Genomic DNA, 22694 nt, shown 5'->3' on the forward strand with positions numbered 1-22694 from the left:
TCAGAGCCAGTTCTGCTTGCAGAAATGAGTGTGGCTGTTGGTTGGGTAGAGCAGGTCCATTTTTACCCAGCCATCTCTGCTGCTTTCCAGACATACACACACACACTGCTATATCTCAGCTTCAGATTCTTCTGTCCACAAATAAGAAAGACTAGCACGCACAAATACCATTTGTTGAGAGCTCAGTTAGTGCCAGCGGTTGTGCTAAAAGCTTTCCACAAGCTCATTTTTGCAAGCATGAATGTAGGACCTCTCAGAGAGTGACTGTAGTTAAGCCCTGGGTTTATGGGGTGAGGAGTTCAGCATGAGCAGCCGTCTCCAAGTGTCATGACAGTGAGTCATTCAGACAGTCATCACCCTCAGTCGTGTGTCTAGCACTCAGCACAGGGAAGTACTATGTGCCCCGAAGGGATCAGCTGCAACCTGCACAGTGAAAACTGCACAGACTCAAGGGATTCCAGAACTGGAAAGGGGCTTGGGAGATTGTTTCATCGTAGGACACCTAAAAGTTCCTCTAACACTGGAGAGATCAGGGCCCTAAGTCCAAGGGCCCACAGGCAAAGGTGTTGGCAAGAATTTGGAGACTAGACCTCTGGCTTTGAAAAGGGATTTCTCACATTGGGGAAATCCCATGCTGTCTTGTTTTATATGGGTGGATCTCACCCATATAAAACATTCTGTTTCTTTTGTATGAAACACTAGCCTTTGTTGAATATGGTCCATGGGTAATGTAGAAGATCATTCACTTCTAAAACCAGGTATATATTGTTCTTCTGGGCCAGGGGACTGGTAACCTTAAACTTTCTTTCCCAAGGTTGAGGTTCAGAATTGGTGGTTGTTAACGTGGTACTAAAATGGGCTGTGACTCAGGAAGCCACGGAAAACCCAGCCATGTGTTAGATTTTGCACATCCGTCTTGGGTTGTCAATGTGAGGTATTTGGTTTTCGTGCAAAAGAGAAACTGACAGATGAGACAAGGTGGTAGGGTAAGAGAGGTTGAGAGGAGAGGGGAATGGAAGCAAAACAATTCACACTATCCATCATTCCTATTCAACAATGGCTTTGCAGAGCACTTCCTCACTGTGTGACCTTGAACATACCCAACTGCTCAAGGTCTACAGCTTCTGTGACCTCACATCATCTCCCCCAGATGACTGTGGGGAATGGGAGCATACCATGTGTCAAAGTGCATGCAAGTGAAGTTGCACTTCATTGAAGGTTCTGGTCCCAGAGCCATCATAGACGGGTAGATCGGGTAGCACCCCACTCCCACATTCCAGGGCTTTTGACCTCCACAGACCAGAAACAATGTCTTTTGTTTTCATTTTGCATTTGGACTGTGGTCTCCTTTTCTCCGAGATTATAGAGATCAACAGTGAGTTTGAAGGGGAGGCAGAGAGAAGCCACAGCGTACAATTAGTAGTTCTTGGTTTTGCTTTCTTTCCCTCCAAGACTATAAAGTTGAGCTGGTGGAATTAAACACATGTGTGATGTGACACCACTGTAATAAATAAATGATGTTATGGGCCTCTAAGTCTGTCTCTACAACTTAAGATTTAAGTCGACCATGCCGATCACGTTTTCTAACTTGAGGGTTATGGTCATGTTTTCCAAAGTTTACCATGCTCACAAATCTCCAGGAAATTTGTTAAAATACAAATTTTGATCTAGCAGCAGACCTGGAATGGGGCCAGAGAATTTACATTTCTAACTGGCTCACAGGTGATGTTGACACGGCAGATCCAAGGATGACACTTTAGTAGCAAGGAACCACAAAGACATAAGGTTTGAGATGAGAAACATCAACAGACTAGTGGTAGAGGCAGATAATTTCCCTCTGAAAGTTCTGAAAATGCAAAATTTTGTATTCAACCCCTGACACCCCTGATGATGGGAAGCTGGGAGCTTTTACCTCCTAAGACTAGAGAGGTCAGTCATTTTGCAAAGAAGAAAAGGGAATTCCTAGTCTCTTACCATTCTTGGTTGGGTCGTACTGGGCACAGCCCACTGCGAGCTTCTCCTGCTGAGCACAGCACCTCCACCTCCCATCCATCCAGAAGTTCGGATGATACATGGGTACCAAACTGTTATTATTCCTTGTTTCTGAAAGAGATTGGCACCAGTAGAAGAGTTATTTATAGGTCTGTCTATCAAGGGCTACCAACGAGACTCCCCGAGATTGGACCCTGCTATAAGTTGGAGTGAACAGTACATGTTGGATTTAGGCATTATTGGGTCTGGGTCTTGTCTGGCCTTGTGTTAATTGTATGTCCCAGGTTGGACAACACCCTCATTCAGCTCAGCGTCCCCTCTATGCAATGAGAGTGTTAGCTTGGACCAGTGGGCCCAACAAAGGTGTCCAAGGGCCACTGGGAAGTCTGAGTGGGAGGGATTCCCACCCCTTCATCTCTCCCACCTTCAACCACAGGAGTTTTGTTTTATCCATTCTATATTTGCAGCTTTAAAGTGAGATTTTGGTAGGGGGAAAAAAAGAGGTACTCCTGCTGAAGAAAAGCATGAGAAATGGAGATGTAGACAGGCCATCTCAAATGTTCTTTCCAGCTCTAACATCCTGTGAGTAAAGCCCTACACAGTGGGAGAACAGCCAATGGACATAGTTAGGGCCCTTCTGATAACTTACCATTTTAATGTTTCTACTGAGCCCTATGACTTGAAAGCATTTTCCGCTTACCCAGTCCTGCTCTTTCATACCCCATTTGAGACAATGAACTTGGAAAAGGATAACTGTATTTTTAGTCTCATTTTTCAGATAGAGGTATCATGGCTTCCAAGATTCCAATGGCTTGCTTACTTTTTGTCCTTATCGGTACTTAGAGACAGACAAATACCTGAACCCAGTTCCCCTGTAAACCCAGGGATCCAGGCGGAAAAACAGTGCTACTGATTGAGTGCTTTCTTTGGGTATTGATCTAAGTGTTTGACACGTCTTAACACATTTAATTCTCACAATAACCGTGTGACCAATTGTTACTAGCCAGAATTTATAGCTGAGAAAATGGAGACGCTGGAAGGTCGAGGAATTGTCACATACTAATAACTGACAGACTGTCTGGGGATTTTTACCTTAGCGGTCTGGCCGCACCTCTCAAGTGTTCCCAAGCTCTGTGCGGGTTCTAATGATGCCATGAGGAAGGCGAACCTTAAGAAATACCCTTTGTGCTGATCTGAAAACTTTGAAAGCCAGCTAACATTTATTGGGTGTTGACTCTGAGCCAGGATAGTTCCAGAGACTTTACCCGTAGCAGTTCCGGGGGCAGGAACTATTATTATCACTCCCTCCTTCTTTCCTTTTTTATAGATGGGGAGACTGAAGACAGAGCTGATGAGGATGTTGCCCACCCACACGTGGCTAGTAAGTAGCAGAGTCGGGATTCGAATTCAGGTCATCTAACTCAAGGCTCCGTCCTCTTATTCTTCATACTAGACCAGGAGTCGGCAAACTCTGCAATGGCCAGGTAGTAAATATTTTAGGTTTTGTTCACCAGCAGGCAAAATCGATATGAGATGGAGGTACTCCTCTATTCCTTTAAAATGGGGCCATTTAAAAATACGAAAACCATCCTTAGCTCAGAGCCTTACAAAAACAGGTGGTAGGCTGGATCTGACTGACCCTACACTGTATTGATCATTGCCTCTTGGGCCCAGGGTGAAAAGTTGGAACGCAACATCAACACCAAAAGTGAGAAATATTTGACCATCCGCTGCCCTTTGTCTAACTGCAGAACCCAAGCCTGCTAGAGCATCAAGGGATCTTGGAGCCATTGGTGTAGGAGAGTAATTACCTTCTTTTTTTTTTTTTTAAATATTTTATTTATTTATTTGAGAGAGAGTGAGAGAGAGCATGAGAGGGGAAGAGGTCAGAGGGAGAAGCAAACTCCCCATGGAGCTGGGATCCTGATGCGGGACTTGATCCCTGAACTCCAGGATCATGACCTGAGCTGAAGGCAGTCACCCAACCAACTGAGCCACCCAGGCACCCCAGTAATTACCTTCTTTAAGGGCCAGAACCCAGCGCTGCCGGCTCTCACGGTCTGGAGCAAACACATACAGAAGGTAGTTGTCATGCACAACCTGAGGATATAGGCAAAGTCCAAGGTGAGTGGTGCACCCAAAGATGAATGATTGACAGTAGGCCCACCTGGCATACGGGGCCAAGATTGGGCCTTAGGTGTCTATCACTTAAAGGCAAACTACCAGGTGATTAGGAGACTGGTGTCCTTTTAATCCAGATATCTGAATGCTGTGCAGACACAGGGTGAATTTCCACATCTCAGACTACTTGTCTTGGCTTACTAGTAACAAGTAGTCTGAGATGTCATGTTACTAGTAAGCCATTGCTAAATTAAAACAGCAGGACAAAAATGTCTCCATGTGACAGAACATTTATTTCTTATATTAACTTTTAAGTGATTAAAAAAACTTTCTGGCATATGAAAGAGTAAAAAAGTAGATGAAAAATGCATAATCGAGATTTTAAAAATTTCTTATTTTGGAATAATGTAAGACACCCCAGTGGTTCCATAAATAGTACAGATTTCCTGTGTTCTTTTCACCTACCTCTCCTAAATGATAATATCTTATTACATAACCATAGTACAGTTTCAAAACGAGGAAACATTGGTCTAACACTACTGACTAAAGAACAGATCTTCTTTGAATTTTACCAGTTTTTTTTTCATGTACTTTTTTTTTTTTCTTTAAGTAAGCTTCATGCCCAGTGTTGAACCCAGCACAGGGCTTGAACTTACAACCCGAGCTGAGATCAAGAGTGGAACACTTAACCAACTGAGCCATCCAGGTTCCCCTTTAATGTACTCATTTTTAAAAAGATTTTATTTATTTATTTGATAGAGACAGAGAGAATTAGAGAGCAAGAATGAGTGGGGGGGGGTGCAGAGGGAGAGGGACAAGCAGACTCCTCATTGAGCAAGGGGAGCCCAATGTGGGGCTTCATCCTAGGACCCTGGGATCATGACCTGAGCTGAAAGCAGACATTTAACTGACTGAGTCACCCAGGGGCCCCTCTCACATTCATTATTAATTAGGATTTTTAAAAAAAGAATTGTTATTTATTTATTGTCAGAGAGAGAGCACAAGCAGGCAGAGTCACAGGCAGAGGCAGAGAGAGAAAGCAGTCTCCCTGCTGGACAAGGAGCCTGATGCGGGACTCGATCCCAGGACCCTGGGATCATGACCTGAGCTGAAGGCAGTGGCTTAACCGACTGAGCTACCCAGGCGTCCCATTAATTAGGATTTTAATGATAGGAAAATATATGCTATTCATTTTACTTTTATTACTAAAAATTTCAACTCATGGAGGTCAACTTTCTGGTAGAAAAGAATCCTTTTCTATGTCACATTAAAATTGGAATATTTACCTCTCAAATTGGCAAAGAGGAACAGTATTCTAGAATGTGCAAGGAGATATCTGCTGCTTTGGAGTCATAGATGCAGAGAGTGATGACATGTTTTAGATGATATCATAACCTAAAGACTAATGATAACCTCCACCAGCTCTGTCCAGTAGGACTTTCTGTAATGGTGGAAATGTTTTATAATCTGTTCTAACACATAACAACTGAACATGTGAAATGTTTATTCACTCAGTATGGCTTAGTGTGACTCAGGAATTTTTAATATTGTTTAATTTAAATATTAAACATCCACATGTGGCTAGTGGCTACTGTATTGCACAACACAACTCTAGATAGTTCTGACATTATAAAATTCGAGACTTTTTGTCCCAGAGCCTCCAAACAATTTATAACCAACAGTTGCCTCAAAACATGAGTAAATTGTACTTAAAGAATATTAGGTTTGGGCCATTGATAGTTTATATTCCCTCGCCTAGGAGCAGAGAATTCGGATTTTTGTTGAGGTAGGGAAGATATGAGAGAAGAAGAAAAGAGGAACGAAAATGTTTTCAAGGTTTTATGCTTTGTTGAATAGAATGAATAAATGAAAGAAAGAAAGAAAGAACACAGCAGCTTTCTTTTGGACTTAGTAGAAGATCTAAGTATAGGTCAGAGTCATTGGTGTCCCACCTTCTATTACAATGACAGGATTTCAACCATTGTCCAAGGAATGAGGGACTAGTTCCCGCAGGCGTAGTGGACTTACCTGAAATGGATATTTATAGTGGCATGGGATACTAATGTCACTTTTCACAATCTCGACACATTTGATTCGGGAGAGTTCAATGGAGCCCTTCAATGTGCGCTTTTTCTGTGGAGGGAAAAAAGCATATTCTATTTAAGAATAGAGCAGACAGCATTTCTGTCCAGGCTGCTTATAGAAATCCAGTACTAGGTAGGATCCATTAGTTTTGTAAACTAACCCCCTTGTGTATCCAGAAGCTACTTCTTGTCCTTCTGTACCTCAGAGAGACATTCTGAGCGGTTTCCTGGAAGAACATACCCTGTGAATTGTCTCTTGATGGGATGATTGATTTTTACATCATTTACTCATGGCATCTTGTATCTCAGTGACCTTTTAACAAACAGCAGCATTGTAGTTGGGGTGCGGAGAACAGTATGGAAACCAACTCATGTGCCCGTTCTCTCTGTTTTGTGCCAATCCATTGTGTGACCTGGATGGTGGTACATACCTTTATTGGCACCTTTCTTTTCGAAATCTGGTTCCTCTAGGTCCCTTATATTTATCAACAATCCCACAATGACACCCTTGTAGGACGTTGCTAATTCTGCTCTGTAACTATCTCTTCTTCACACTCCCATCATCCTACAGGCTTCATGTCTCATTTCCTTGGAGATCTGTTAGATTTATTTCCTTGGTAATTATTTTACATTATGGTCATTGACAGTTATGATTTATAATGATTTTACATGTTACTCAATTCTAAGGGCACTTGTAATTGGAGAGCAGATCCTAGGGGATGTCACCTAATGGGATAGATTCTACTATTAACTATCAGTCTCCGAGGCTAGTTAGTGAAAAGATTTTGTGGAACAGAAGCCTTTCAGAAGTCCCTACAATTAGGCTTCCACTGAGAACAGAATTGAGTTCAGCTGTGGAACCAGATGCAAAATACTGTATTGCACCTTATCTTTTAGAAAGAGGAGCAAATGGTGGTGAATTGGACAAAAGGTTGAAAAGGGCAAGGTTCAAAGTTGGGTTCTGTTTCCTTATTGATTTTCTGTCTGTCTGATCTGTCCACTGATACAAGTGAGGTGTTCAAGTCATCTACTATTATTATTTACTATCAATCTCTCCCTTTATGTCTGTTAATTTCTGCTTTATGTATTTAGGTCCTCCAATGTTGGTTGCATAGATATTTACAATTGTTATAACCTCTTGTTGTATTGGTCCCTTTATCATTATGTAGTGTCCTTCTTTGTCTTTTGTGACCATTTTTGTTTTAAAGTCTCATTTTGACAGATATAAGTATTGCTACTCTGGATTTGTGTGTGCGTGTACATTTGCATAGAATATCTTTTTTTATCCCTTCACTTTCAATCTGTACCTTTGCGTCTGCAGTGAGTCTCTTGCAGACAGCATGTAGATGAGTCTTGTGTGCATGTGTGGTTTTTTTCATCCATTCTGTCCCCCTATGTCTTGATTGGAGCGTTTAGACTATTTACGTTTAAGCAATTACTGATAGGTGTGTATTTATTGATTGCCATCTTGTTACTTGTTTTCTAGTTGTTTTTGTAGTTCTCCTCTGCAAAGTTGGCTCAACCTCTAACTAACCTCTGTGACCTTGGGCAAGTCATCTCACCTCCCTGAACTTTAATTTTTATATCTGCTAAGTGAGGATATATTTAATGCCTACCTTTGAAAGGTTATTTAGAGAATAAAATGAGCATATGTAAACAAATTAATGGGCTTATAACAGGTGCTCTCAATAAAGAGTACCATCCCAATTAAAAAGGTTAATGCAGTCCTAACTATGGTAAGAGAGCCATGACATCATAACATTCTTCAGAAGTGAGCTCAGTCTGTACTTTCTATTTTTTTGAAATCCAACCTGGCTGTTGGCCTTTGTTGAGGCCAGAACTGAGATGAAAACAATTCAAGATGTGAAACACATCCCTATCAAATACAGCGATGCTTTGTAGTGTTTCTTTTAAAATTTTCTTTCTAAAAACTGTTTTATTCATTTTTGAAAGTACAGAATTTATCCATGTTCATTGTAACAAATAAAATAATATGGAAGTATGTTAAGAAGATATTTATAGTGTCATATCATTCTACCCTCCTCCACAACTATGAGGTAGCCAAGGTTAACCATTTGGAATGCATTTGTCTTTGCCACACACATTTATAGGAGATACACACACACACACACACACACACACACACACACACACACACAAGCATCTGCTCCACACAATGGTCTACAGCTTGCTTTTGTAATCTGAGGATGTATTAAAAGGTCAGTTTTCCCTTAAAAACCTCTGAAAACATGTATCCTTTGAGCTCAAAATATCTTCTCATTTAGAGTCTTCCACAGCTAGAAATACATGCCTGGTTTCTGCCCATAATCATAGTTCTTTAAGATGGTTAATCTGGTTTTTGAAAACAGAAGAGCACAAGGGAGCCGCCTTTTCAACAACCTTTCCCCACTGTGGGTAAACATGGAGTCTGAGCTTTGAGGTTATCCTGTTTTTTTGACCTCTGTTGCATTATTTCCTTAGTAGTATACCTAGTAGCATGCAACAAAAGGCTCATGACAGTAATAGGACAACTGAGTTTGTAAGACATGTTTATGCTTGGAACCCACTAAGTCCTACTCTCCCTGAGAATGAGACTAGGACTTCTATCACCATACCCCTAAGGCATAGTGACAGGCTGACAGCAGGTTCTCAGTCAGAATGAGATGAACGAAGGGCACCATGTTGAAATACAGTTTAAAGAATCTCACTCAGATTTAAGGTTAATGCATTTAGCTCTTCAGGAACTATTTACTGGGGACCAGCTATAAGCTAAGTGCTGTTCTAAGAGCAGAAAATAGAGAGATGAACACGGTAGATCTTTTCATGGAGATGATAGTCTTGTTGAGAAGGCAGACAGTAGAAACGAGTGCCATAAAGAGAATAGAAGAGGTTGATGTGACCATCCTGAGGACAGCACAGGCCTGTCTAGGGAAAGGGCCTTTGAGAAAAGATCAAGGAGTTGAAAAAGGTGCCAGACATGAAGTCTGGGAGTGTGGGGGTGGGTAAACATCTTGCATAGAGTTCACAGCAAGAGCAAAACCTTAGGGTAGTAAAGTTCTGAATACATATTGGTTGTTAATAGCCTAGGAGCATCATAATCAGGATATAAAATGGAGGTAAGTATTAACCAGAGTTGTGGATAAAGATTCTGTGTGATATTCTAAAGCTGTGCTGTCCAAGAATAGCAGAATGGGAATCATATATGTGACTTAAAGATTTCTTGTAGCCACACCAGAAGGAATGAAAAAGAAACAATAAAATTAATTTTAAGAATGTATTTGTTGGGCGCCTGGGTGGCTCAGTGGGTTGGGCCGCTGCCTTCAGCTCAGGTCATGATCTCAGGGTCCTGGGATCGAGGCCCGCGTCGGGCTCTCTGCTCAGCTGGGAGCCTGCTTCCCTCTCTCTCTCTCTCTCTGCCTGCCTCTCTGTCTACTTGTGATTTCTCTCTGTAAAATAAATAAATAAATAAAATATTAAAAAAAAAAAAGAATGTATTTGTTTACCCTATTATATCTAAAGTACTATTTCAATGTGTAATCAACATAAAAAATTAATGAGATACATGATTTGTTCGTACTAAGTCCTTGAAATCATGTATTGTAGAACATATCTCAATTTGAACCTGCCATATTTCAAGCACTCAGAGATCACACATAGCTGTGGCCCCATTATTGGATGGTGCAGCTTCAAGATATCCAAGGAGGGCTTCTCCTCTAACCTCAGATTATCTCTGTTAATCTCTTAATAGTCATTGATTTCAAACATGGATTTTAAGAGACACTGTGTTAACAGCCTGTCGGGTGAGCTGGCTATGAGGTTTGTGTTTCTGTTGGAATGGATTCCATGTTCTACCATCAAAACCCACTCTTTTCCTTAAATGAGTTCCCTAAACTGGGTTGTCTTTGAATTTCATAAGATCTAATACGTGGTCAATAAGAGACCAGCTGTGCATCTCCCCCCCAGCTGGGGACTGGGGAGTAGCCGGTCAGTGAGCTATACATAGTTCCATGTCTGAGAAATGGTGATTGCCTGTAATCATCCCAAACAACTGTGCTATTTTTGAAAAATGCCAGGGTAAACCTTCCAAGGAAACCACACAAGAGCCACCAAGAAAAGAGAGACACCAGTAAAACCTGCTCTCATTCTTACTTGTCATTCCATCTGCATCACTTGGGTACAAGTCACAAAACCTCACTTGGTCTTTGTCTCTTCTCTCAGCCATGTTTAAAGCTACACTGTCTTCATATTCCATAGCTTTCCCGTGGTAACCTGGCATGTGTCAAACACAACCCAAAAAGATGTTGGTGTCTACGCTTGTGCACACAGCTTAAGTATCCCTTCTTTTTTATGTTAATATATTATATAAAATAGAATTTTGGACTGTTAGTTTCAAAGAGAAAGGCAGGGAACAAAACCAAGATAAAGGATGATTTGTATTTTTTAGCATGTCTTATACTTCAGGCACTCTTCAGTGCCCATTATTGGATGGTGCAGCTTCAAGATATCCAAGGAGGGCTTCTCCTCTAACCTCAGATTATCTCTGTTAATCTCTTAATAGTCATTGATTTCAAACATGGATTTTAAGAGACACTGTGTTAACAGCCTGTTGGGTGAGCTGGCTATGAGGTTTGTGTTTCTGTTGGAATGGATTCCATGTTCTACCATCAAAACCCACTCTTTTCCTTAAATGAGTTCCCTAAACTGGGTTGTATGATCCTGCAAAGTATTATTGTCCCATCTTGCAGGTGAGGACCTTGAAGTTCAGAGAGACCAAGTCTCTTAATAAGTGGAATGGCAGGGTACAAGCTCAAGTCTATAACTCTAGAGGCTGAGTGCTTAACAACTATGTTTCATGGCTCTTGCATTTGCCCCGACTTTCCACAGGAGATTTTCTTTCTCCAGACTCCACACTGAACAATCAGTTGCATACTCTATACCATAAGCTGTGGTCTGGCAGACATGTGTCTGTGCTCTATTTGGTCATGCAATGCTTATGCTGGATTTGAAAGGGCGAGCAAGTTCTCTGCTTCCTCAGAATGGTATTAACATTGGCTCCTTGGCTCTTTGGCTAGTCCAACAGATGTGCCAGTGAGAAGTTAGGTATCTGATACCTATGAAAGAGGGTATCTCCACCCCTCTGAAAAACAGCCAAATTTCAGCTCTCTGCTTTGGAAAGGCGGAGTGGGAGAGGATTGGGGCTTTCAGGTCAGGTGGACCTGCATTTGCCCAACCAGTTGTGCAATCTGAGGCAAGTGTCTCAACTTCTCAGTTGCCTTGCCTTTTTATTTAAGTGAGAATGATCATAGTCCTTGAATCATTGAGCTAATTTAGAGAAATTTAAAAAATCACATAAACCTACTCACAAAATAAACTCATTCAAACGATAAACCAATCACTCGAGCATTACTTCCGTTCCTTCTCCAAATACTGTACATAAAATAAGACCTTGTTCTCTTGCCTTTATGTGTCCACATTTTGGGGGGTGATTTTCTTGTGGGCAAATATGTAACCAGGAACCACCATTTGGGAGGCACAATGTTAATTTTTAACTGGCGATACTGGTGATTTTGACATTTCAGAGTCATTTGTTTAATTTGCAAATTATTTGTAAAATCAGACCAAAACCCCAGAAGGGGCCTATTTCTTGGTCTTCTCAACTGTGTTACATTTGCTCTCAGAGGGCTTTTGCTTTCTGCTTTTCCTCCCACTTGCCTGTCAAAACCTTCCCCAAATAGTCATTCACCAAGGGTTTAACTTACTGATAGAGTAAAGCTTGGCTTGTTTCAGAGCAGTTTGGATTAGGACAGATATTAGAGACTGTAGTCAAGAAGGAGCTTCGATAATGGAATTTCAGGCATTAGCTGAGAGAGTATTTTTCAAAGCTGAGTGATACATTTCAGATTTTCCCAGATCACACCATAAAAGCAGCCACAAACTGCCTTTATCAGAGTTTCTTTGTGACTGGAAAATCTTTCTGGTGATACTTTTAACCAAGAGCATTTCAAATATTTTGCTCAATGCCTCTTCTGGCCTTTAGTACATTGTACAAATCTGAAATCACACAATGACACAATTGAAATTAAAACAGATATCTTGCGAAATGAAACTTAAGTGACTGATTTGGGGGGTCATCCCCCCAATACACAAAGCAGAATGCCAGTTCTAAGATGGGTCTTAGGGCTCTTCCTGGATTTTAGTTTCATCCTCTCTGCAAAACATGCTCAATGTAGCCCACAGATTCGCTCCCAGTCTCCCAACTCAACAGAAGACTTTGATGACTGAGGGGACCTCATGGTGCCGGGGGGTGGGGGAAGCAGAGATTCAGAACTCGCAAAAGACATGATTTGAATCTCTGTGGTGACAAGTAGCACAGGGCTAGTCATCTCAGTTCTTTGGGTTTAGTTCTCTTCACTCTTCTTCATTCTTTTAGTTTGTGAAGAGTAATAGGATTGCTGACAGCTGCCGTGCAGAGTCACTGTGACCTGAGCTACGGAAAGGCACCCAGTAGGTTGCCTGATAATCAATAAAGATGCAATCACTACATCAGAAACTAATGGGGTGCTGTATGGTGACTAACATAAAATAATAATAATAATAATAAAGATGTGATCATTACTACCTCAATGGAAAATGTAGCGTCTTCTAAAACACTGGGGCGATGTGAGATTAGCTATTGCTGGCTCCTCTCTTCCCCCAATCCATCTTCACCTGGCTCTTTGTCCACAAAACTTTGCTGTTCTGGGAGAATCTGGAGGTAAGGGGACAGATTTTGAGGCTCCTTGGCTGACTTAAAGTCAGGAAACTATGATCCATCCCACACCTGCCTTCTTTTCTTTCCTCTTTTCTTTTAGTCATAGCTAAACCAGAATCAACTGGCTTTCCTCACCTTAGCTTTTCACAGTGTGGTTTTTGATGAGGCTAGTGGTGTTGTGGGGAAAACACCCCCTTAAAGTCAGCCATCTTGTCAGTAGTAACACCCTAACTACCCAAGAGGAAAAAGTGAGGATTTTACTCAAAAAAAGAAGAGAAAGAAAGAAAAAGAAGAAAAAGAAAAGATAATGGACTATATTCTCATATAGTTTTCAGTGGGAAGCTGGGGATCATGTTTTTCCCCAGGATTTATTCATTTATTTATTTACTTGGCACATACACACACACACACACAAAGAAAGAGAGTGAGAGAGGGAATACAAGTAGAGAGAGTGGGAGAGAGAGAAGCAGGCTTCCCACCAAGCAAGGAGCCCAATGCGGGCTTGATCCCAGGACACTGGAATCATGACCCGAACTGCAGGCAGATGCTTAATGATTGAGCCACCCAGGCACTCCATGGGATCCTTTCTTAAAATTATGAATGTATTTTCTCACAAGACGCTATTAAGTGCAGACACTTGTGGGAATGGTTCTTGCATTTGGGAGTAGAAGTAGAAAAGTTTGCTCTTAATCTTATATCCTTCTATACTGTTTCACTATTTTATCGTGAACATATATAATTTTTATTGTATTTAAAAACAGTTAAAAGAAAGAAAGAAAGGGGAAGGAACAAAAGATTTCCCTTATCAGATTTATCCGATAGAAACATTTGTTTAAAATATATAAAGATGTAGGGGAAAGGGTTTCATAACAGCATTATTTATTTCACTAAAAATCTATAGAAATGTAAACATTCACCAATAGACAAATGGTTAAATTACTTATGGTTCAACTGTCCTGTGACTACTTTGTAGCCAAAAGAGAAATTAATTTATATAGAGGAACAAAAATGTATACATTAACTGAAAAAAGTTTAGAGCCATAGATGGAGCATCACCTCATTGGAGGAAAAGAAATAAAATATATAATAGTATGTACAAATCTCAAAGAAATAATGCAAAAGGAACTCTGCTAACTCTGGCTCTCTCTTGTGGGTGGCATTATGGTAGACCTGCCTGTGTACATTATATATTTCTGCAATATTTGAAGCTTTTGCAGTGCTCATGTAAATGTACTCAACAGAAAAATGAAATTAATATTCTAAAGCAGTCATAGATTTAAAAACAAAACACTCTACAACAACCTTAGCAGATGAGTATGGGAGAGGGGTGAGGGGTACACGTCAAATGCTGGGTGTGCAAAATGATCTAGCTTTTTGCCCTTGTGGCTTCCTGACCCCATTAGTCCTAAGTGGCAGTGAGGAAGCACCTGTCACCTGCTCTTCTATATCCATGGAGATTCAAGTTCATGGCGGGTGGGTCCTCTTGCCTTCTTCTTGAATGATAGCCATTTTCTCCATAGATTCTAAAAAGGCAACTCTGTACTTTTATGTGGGTATATTTATCTTAGAGGTGAAGCAATAATTCAGGATAATTTCCTGGCCTCATTCATGTTAGTTAAAGGTATTAGTGATCATTGCCTTAAAAAAGAAAAGAAAAAAAGCCTGTTTGCTTAGGTTTGATTTCAAAAGGGAGTAGAGAGAAAAGAAGATATGTAGAAACCTAGTACAAGAAGCGAGTGCTACGTGCCGGGGGAAGCAGATTCTTCAGTCGTCCTGCACATTTTGTCTCTGCTCTGTGATTGCTCTTTCAAAACTTTCCTTCTTTCCAGAATAGGCTATGTGGATTTTTAAGGAGTTTGAAAGAGTATATTTTTCATATATCTTTCAAACACTGGAGAGTTAGTAGTCAAAGCATATCAATTAATAACTTCACTGCATTTCAGAAAATAACCCTAGCATAGAGGTGATGCTCCATCAATATTTGTTAATTGGTTGATTGAAGGAACAGCAGGTAAGGCTAAGTGTGCAGCAGGAAGTGATGAATATGAACCATATGATAAAGTTTTAATAGAAATGATTTGAGGGGCACCTGGGTGGGTCAGTGAGTTAAAGCCTCTGTCTCTTGGCTCCAGTCAAGATCCTGGGGTCGTGGAATCAAGCCCCACATAGGGCTCTCTGCTCAGCGGGGAGCCTGCTTCCCTTCCTTTCTCTCTGCCTCTCTGCCTACTTGTGATCTCTGTCAAATAAATAAATAAAATCTTAAAAAAAAAAAAAAGAAATGATTTGAAAAGATTTCCAGAATGACTGGCAGGTGGATACCAATACCTCAACAATGAAAATGTAGTTTGAAACTAGTCTGCACAAAAGATTGAGCCAAGAAAGAGTTCTACAAATTACTAAGGAAAATACTAGGATTATAGAAAAACAGGCAAAAGGAATAGAAATTGCTCTAAAATAGATGAAAAAAAATGCTCAAACTTACTACAAAAGCAGAAATGCAAATAAATTATACTGAGATATTGTTTTTTAAACCTGTCAGACTTGCAAAGATCAAAACATATGGTAATGGTGAGGTTTTAACAAAGCATGCATCTCACATGTGGACCTGGGGAATGTTCACTGGCACAACTTCTTGGAGAATAATTTGGTCATGTTCAATAAAACAATAGATGCAAATATCCTTTTACAACAATTCACTTCAAGAATACGTTTTCTATAAACCAAGGCTTCTCGATGGCCCTATTAACATTCAGCTGGATAATTCTTTGTTGTGAGTTTGTCCTGTGCCTTGTAGGACGCTTACCAGCACCTTGGGCTCTGCCCAGAAACGTCAGTAGCACTCTCCTTCCCAGTGAAGACAACTAAAAAAGTTTTCCAGACATTGCCAATGATGGGCAAAATCACCCATTACGGACATATTGATATAGAAAGTGACATACAGATAAAGTTATTCGTTCCTTGTCATTCACATTGACCAAAAAATTGGAAAACAGACTATGTCCATCATTAAGATAACTTTTTAACCATTCAACGAAATATTATGCCACCACAAAAAAGAATGAAGAAGCTCTTTGTATATAGGTATGGCTTGATCTTTAAGAGGTATTGCTAACAAACCAAAAGAAAGGCTAAGAAGTGTGTGTAGAGTATGCCATCATTGTATAAAAAGGAGGAAAAGGAGAATATTTACCTGTATTTACATATAGGTTCATAAAGCATCATTGAAAGAATTGATAAGAAATTGATTATACTGGTTGCTTTTAGGCCATGAAGTGCTACAGCTTAGGACAAGGGTGGGAGTGAGCCCTTGCCTAACATTTTGTAACTGGTTTTAAAACATTTATGTGAGCCTGGTGGTGGCTATTAAGGAGGGCATGTATTGCATGGAGCATTGGGTGTGGTGCATAAACAATGAATTCTGGAGCGCTAAAAAGAAATAAAAAACAAAACAAAACAAAATTTATGTGAATGTATTATCTATTCAAGAATTTCTAAAAAAAATTAGTCTATATTTTGCAGAAGACGGTCTAATAAAAGGGCTATTCATACAGAGACCTGAAATCCAATAGGCATAGAGGCAAGGGGGCAAGAGTTCATCCCACTGACCGTTCTGTTTTGTGAACTAATTTCAATTTGCAACACAGAGGAAAGCAACGTGAATAGCAGTGACCTAATCTCGCTGAGATTTATAATGGACTTCTCTCAAGAATTCTACCAGCTTTCTCTTGAATTCAGAGAAATTTGGGGGTCAGACATTTGTGGCAGCAGGCTCCCTTGCCCCCAACTCACGGCTTTCTAGGTAAAGCAGGAGGGGGCGGGGGGGGGGACTGAGAAGATCTTTTCCATGCTCAGCTTTCCAAGTGCCCTGGCCTCTAGGGATGCACATCTGTGTCTTTCCATGTCCAGGGGGATGTCACACTTCCCTCTCTGAGCAGACTAAGTGTCTGTTACTTAAAAGCAAAGAATCTTGAAAGATGATTCATGTCGCTATTCCACGGATTCAGTGTCCAGTCTTCAGTTTACAACGTACCCACGAAATCTCCACCATTATGTGGTTCCACCAACTGGTCCCATATACTTAGTGCTGTTATTTAAATGGACTGATTTTTCACTTCAACAAATTTATTCTAAAAGGAATTTTTAAAGCACCACCATACATACAAAAATATTCTTTTCTAAAGTAAATTGTAATAAATATATAACTATTAAAACTATGTCGGGGAGCCTGGATGGCTCAGTGGGTTAAAGCCTCTGCCTTCAGCTTGGGTCATGGTCTCAGGGTCCTGGGATCGAGCCGCACATTGGGCTCTCTGCTCAGCGGACAGCCTGCTCCCCGCCCCCCCCCCAACTCTCTGCCTGCCTCTCTGCCTACTTGCAATCTCTCTGTCAAATAAATAAATAAAATCTTAAAAAAAAAAAAAACAAAGTCAAAATCAGGTTTGTTCATGTACCATCTAATGTGCACCTCATGGTACCCCACTTTGGGAAACATGTAATTGGATGGCTGTACATGCGCTTGGCCATAGTACAGGCTGTGAAGAGGGGTTGCATTTGGTGTGAGGGCCTTCAGTCTGGCTTTTTGGGCCGCTGGCTTGTACCCCTATTTGTTGGTCCTTTTTCTATTACCACTCTGGGTATGCAGTTCCAGAATGTTATCCAAAGAAAGTGCCCAATAAGTGGTAGCCATTATGGTGATTAGCTAGTCTGGTAAACTCAATAGTGCTGAGGCTGATATGGCACCTTTCCCTGGCAGAGGTCACCCCGGGAGCAGAGCATCAGGTTTACAAGTTCGTGAGTGTGTTCCGGTCAGCCCGCAGAGGCCAGGACCACCGAAGCACACTCTGCAAATTCACAGAAGACTGGCGACTTCACAGACTCACGGTGAGAAATAGAATGGCCAAGATGCTTGCGTCAGTTTTGCAGAGAATTCTCACAGAAGGAGATTCCACTTGGGTGACCAAAGTGATATCATAAGAGCATGTGTTGGGGTGCCTGGGTGGCTCAGTGGGTTAAGCCTCTGCCTTCGGCTCAGGTCATGATCTCAGGGTCCTGGGATCAAGCCCCGCATCGGGCTCTCTGCTCAGCAGGGAGCCTGCTTCCTCCTCTCTCTCTCTCTCTGCCTACTTGTGATCTCTGTCTGTCAAATAAATAAATAAAATCTTTAAAAAAATTATGTATCTTCCCTCTCTCTCACCATCACATTCAAAGCCCATAAAAATAGTGCACTTGAAAATCACCACAACAATGGGATTCTTTCATTTTCGTGGGTTCCTTCTTAGAAGCATAGTCTTCTCTAACGGTTCTGGTAACTTCTTGTGGCCCCATGCATTGCTTTAATTTCTGTAAGATGATATAGCAGCAAACAATAGAGGCCATAAAATATCTTACCCTATGACACAGTTATCCCAGACACAGTACTAGATCATGAGGAGCTTATTTTAAAAAGGAGAAAGTTTTATGTTAGATTCAATACTATTTTTTAGTATTCTCACCATACCTCGAAACAACCTGAATGTCAAAGAATAGAGGATAAGTTCATCAATTTATTCAGGTGTATGGAATAGATAAATATATCTCCAAAGTGAACTAATTTGATCATGACAAAAATCATACGTGTGAGGAAATGATTACTTTGGAGACTACATAGATATGTAGAAATGTCTCTATAAAAGAACAAATGAAGAAAGTACAATACAAAATTGTCATGCATTATGATTATAACTTAAAATTGATGTCCTCACAAGAGCAATGCTCATTTCCACAGAGACTGTAAATTGATGTCTTTAGACAAAAGAGTCACATAAAACTCTTGAGTGTAATTTTATTAATTTTAAAAAATAGTGTGGGGATATGAACATTTGCTGCTGTGCCTCTTGTGATTAATCAACGTGGACCGAACCTGATTCTAACCTGTCCTCAGTCTTTGCTGCTAATGGCAGCTTGAGTTCAGTGCAGGTCCTGAGGTCCTCCGTGTTGGTACATCAAGCACCTTTCCACCAAAACATGGAGTAGGATGACTCCAGACAAAGTATCCCCAGAAGAGGGATGCTATAAGAGGTCAGCAAGAAGTCCTGTCTTGAACTCTGTATGTTTAAGTCTCTATTCCTCAAATAGGAAAAGCCTTTTCCTACCTCAGATTCTTTACAGTCAGTATCCTCTGCCTGAAATACTTTCCCCCATTTCTTCATGTCAGAGGATCTTTCTCACCCTTCAGGCCTCAGCCTGGGTATAAATTCTTTCCCTGGCCACCTTTTTTCACAACTCAGCCCCAGCTATGGCTTAGTCTTTCCATAGAACCTACCACTGTCTCTATACGTCCCATGTATTTATACACTTGCTTGTTGTCTGCCTTCTCCACTAGCATGCAAGCTGGTGAGGGCAGACACCTTTCCTCTGTCATTTCCCACTCTACTCCTAGCACCTAGCCCAGATGCTAAGAAATGTTTGCTGAACAAATGAATGAGTGTTTATATACCAAAAAAGAAATGTTTCCTTGATTAAGTGTTAAGTTTAATAATAATAATAATAACGTTGATACAAATAGATGTAGTTTGGAGGAGGAAGTCCTGTATGAATTTTCTATAATAAGAGGTATAATTTCTGTGACTTTTTAAATATGAAAAAAAAAAGAAAATATAATGAGAAGCTTGCTTACAAATACCTTTATATTAGTAGGAATTATCTGACAATGTAAGACTTCGGATCAGGTTCTTATTTAACTAAAATACTGACAAAGTAGATCCTGGAAGATCTACTTTTTCAGTCGGCCTAATACCTCATGAAGTATAAGAATTTATTACTAGTTGGTAAAGAAAATGGAGAGATGAAGATTTAATCTTTGATATATGATAACTTAAGAAGAGATTTAAAATGGTTTTCTCTGGGGTCCATTTCTGAGTTTGAAATGAAGACATCCTGTTTTACATGGACCTCATATCTCAAGAAACTGAGCTCTTGGGCTTTCCGGTTAAACCTTTCTTCCAGACTGTCATTCCAGACACTTATAGTATTGCTCCATGGCCTATTTTTACTGCAAAGACTGGTTGACAGATACACCAGTCCCTGAGCAGTAGGAATCAAATTTAATTTTAATGTGGGAGTATTTGCATCCAAAACAAAAACTCTCTATGTACTGGCTTTCTCCTTAAAAATCAACATCATGTCACAAAGGCAAAATCAGTTCACAAAGAAGATCCATTAAGGCAGATGCTGAAACTGCACACGTTTTCGGCTTTGAGTGGCCTGACTTACAAAGTACTTTGCTTTGGATCCTTACTTCCCTTGGCCTCAATGAACAAGGCCCCCATTTTTTTTTTTTTTTTTAGCTCCCAGATGCTCTTCTGAATTCAATTTGACTTTTGTAACCTTTGTTCACTCCCTGGGTGTTTACTGGCCCCTTTCTGTGCGCCCTGCACTGTTCTAGGTGTTGGTGATGCTGTGATGAGTAAGGTTCTCCAGGGGATACACAGACAGAAAATAAACAGGGAAGCACATCAATAAACAATTACTATATGGAGATGCTGATGTATTGAAGTATCTGTGTACTTAGAAAAGAAACAAAACAAAAGAAAATATTTAAACAGACAGAAAGAATCAAGCACCAGCCCTGCCAAAAGCCTGGGGGTGCTCCTGACCACAGGAAAAATGAATGCAAAACCCTGCACTTGCATACCCCACAGACTGAGCTCCCCAGGTGTACCCCCCACTTGCCTTACCCTAGTTCTGGCCGTGTCCAAAGGCCCTAGGGGGAGCATGAACTTGGAGTGTCCAAGGCTCAGAAAGAAGGCAGATGTGGTAGAAGCCTGGTGGATCAAGAGAGTGTGGTGTGAAATGAAATTGGAAAGGCATGTAGGGACCCCTGGATGAAGAGTCTTGTAGGCTATAGCTGAAGATTTACTTAAATACTCTAAACAGCCATGGGAGGCTTTAAAATCTGGAGTAAGTCCTGATTTGTCACTTTAAAAGTTCATTGTAGATATTGCATGGATAATAAATTGTATGGAGCCTTAAGTGTCAGCAAAGTCCCAGCCAGAAGGCAACTCAGTCACATAGGAATGAGCGGGAGAGACTGTGGCTGATGAAAGCTGCAAACAAAAATGCTCAGGTAGCTTTAAGAATATTATCAGCAAAGGGTTTAGCTGTAGAGGGGAAGGAAGGGTAAGACAGTGAGGAGGACCAAAGAGAACAGAATGCTTTGTTCTCCTAAAAAGAGGTAGGGGAGGAGGGCTGGCCCACCTGCTGGTTCCTAAAGGTGCCTCTCTGACCCAACTCTTAATATTCCAACCTCCTGAAGCCTCTTCTTCCTCTTTCAAAGCTGGGCCATGAACTTCTACCTCCAGGGAGCCTTGTTTACTTACTCCTATGCCAGAACTCTTCCCTTTGAAGTCCTAGATAACTTACTTTGTTCTCTGCTTTTTGGAATTGAACCTTATTCTTCTAGGGGTTCATTTGTGTAACTCTAACCTCTCCCATGGTATCTACCCCTCCTGTCCTTGCCCTTTCTCTCCTTTTCTTCCTTCCACGAATAATGAATGATGAGTAGTATTTGCTAGGCACTGTTATAGACCCTGGTGAAGCCCTCTTTACCAAACTGGGTGCTGGCCCTCGTAATGCTTATAATCTACAGGAGGGTGGGGGAATGACATTAGCACAATTATCACTTTAATAAATGGGTAATTGCAATTCTGGACATGTTCTGAAGAGAGGATAGGTATGGCTAAGCATAGGATAACAGGAGCAGATGACCTAGTCCAGAGAAATCAGGGAAGGCTTCCCAAGCAAATGACATTCAAAATGCGGGCCTTAACATTGGAGGAAATCTAATGTAGTTGGACCCCAGATAGATGGAAGAAAAGGAGACATGAGATGTTACGGAGGACGGCCTGTGATAGATTCTGGTGTCTGCTCTAGGTCTAAGGGCAGAAGCGCTACAGGGACATGTCCGCTTCTAGTAAGAATCATCAGGCCACGATCACAGTCACCATGTGCCATGCTGGCTGCTGTGTGGGGCATAGGGTTGTGGGGGCCTGGGGCAGAGTGGGCACAGGGAGACCATTGGGAGGTGGTAGCAGTCCCAGGTGAGAGCAGCTAGCAGCTTTCATGGGGAAAGTGACCATAGAAAATGGAGAGAAGATTCTAGAGGAACTTTAGGAGACAAAGCTGGCCATAGCTCTCATTTCTTTTTGAACACATAGTGGGGCTCCCTGAAGCAATGAAGACAAAGATTTGTCCTGAAGTATGGGTGGAAATGATAGAGCTGACGACATGCTTTACTGCAGAAATCCCTTGCCCTGGCTTGCTGATCTTCTGGACTGCCCTCTCCACTGAGGACTTCAGAGCAAGAAGGCATTGTGTGTGCTGCAGTGACCCGGAGGAGGTCCCAACTGCCCTGGGTCACTACTGCTAATAGTAATAAGTACCATTTACAGAGGGCGGGGGGCTGTGTAGACCTTAGAGACATGTGGCAGTTATTTAAATTCTTTCAGCACAAGTTATTGAAATTTTCTTTGCCTCGGTTATCTGCTCTGTAAATTAAGATACTACTACTTCCAAATTTAGAGGATGGTGGTAAGGGTTAGATGAAATAATCCACATTTCGCACAGTGACTGACACCTAGTAAGTGTTCAGTAAATATTAGCTACTATGATTATTGAAATAATGGTAACCTCCTTCTCACTAAAAGAAACAAGATGAAGACGAAATGTTTAATCATTACAAAAAATGTAAATAGCTTTACGCAGAGTCA

At 41.0% G+C, this 22694-nt stretch overlaps 1 protein-coding gene across 1 annotated transcript in view; it reads right to left on the minus strand.

Moving 5' to 3' along the window:
- The window catches only part of ITK (IL2 inducible T cell kinase), a 67656-nt gene that overhangs the window by 39532 nt on the left and 5430 nt on the right, over positions 1-22694 (minus strand). The window contains exons 2-4 of the mRNA XM_082725027.1: positions 6142-6246; positions 4011-4092; positions 1975-2103 (exon numbers count right to left, since the gene is read on the minus strand). Of these exons, the coding sequence (XP_082581153.1) occupies positions 1975-2103; positions 4011-4092; positions 6142-6246 (316 nt within the window). The remainder of the gene's footprint in view (positions 1-1974; positions 2104-4010; positions 4093-6141; positions 6247-22694) is intronic.

Source organism: Mustela nivalis, assembly GCF_964662115.1.
Source record: "Mustela nivalis genome assembly, chromosome: 3".
In the NCBI taxonomy this organism is placed as follows: domain Eukaryota; kingdom Metazoa; phylum Chordata; class Mammalia; order Carnivora; family Mustelidae; genus Mustela; species Mustela nivalis.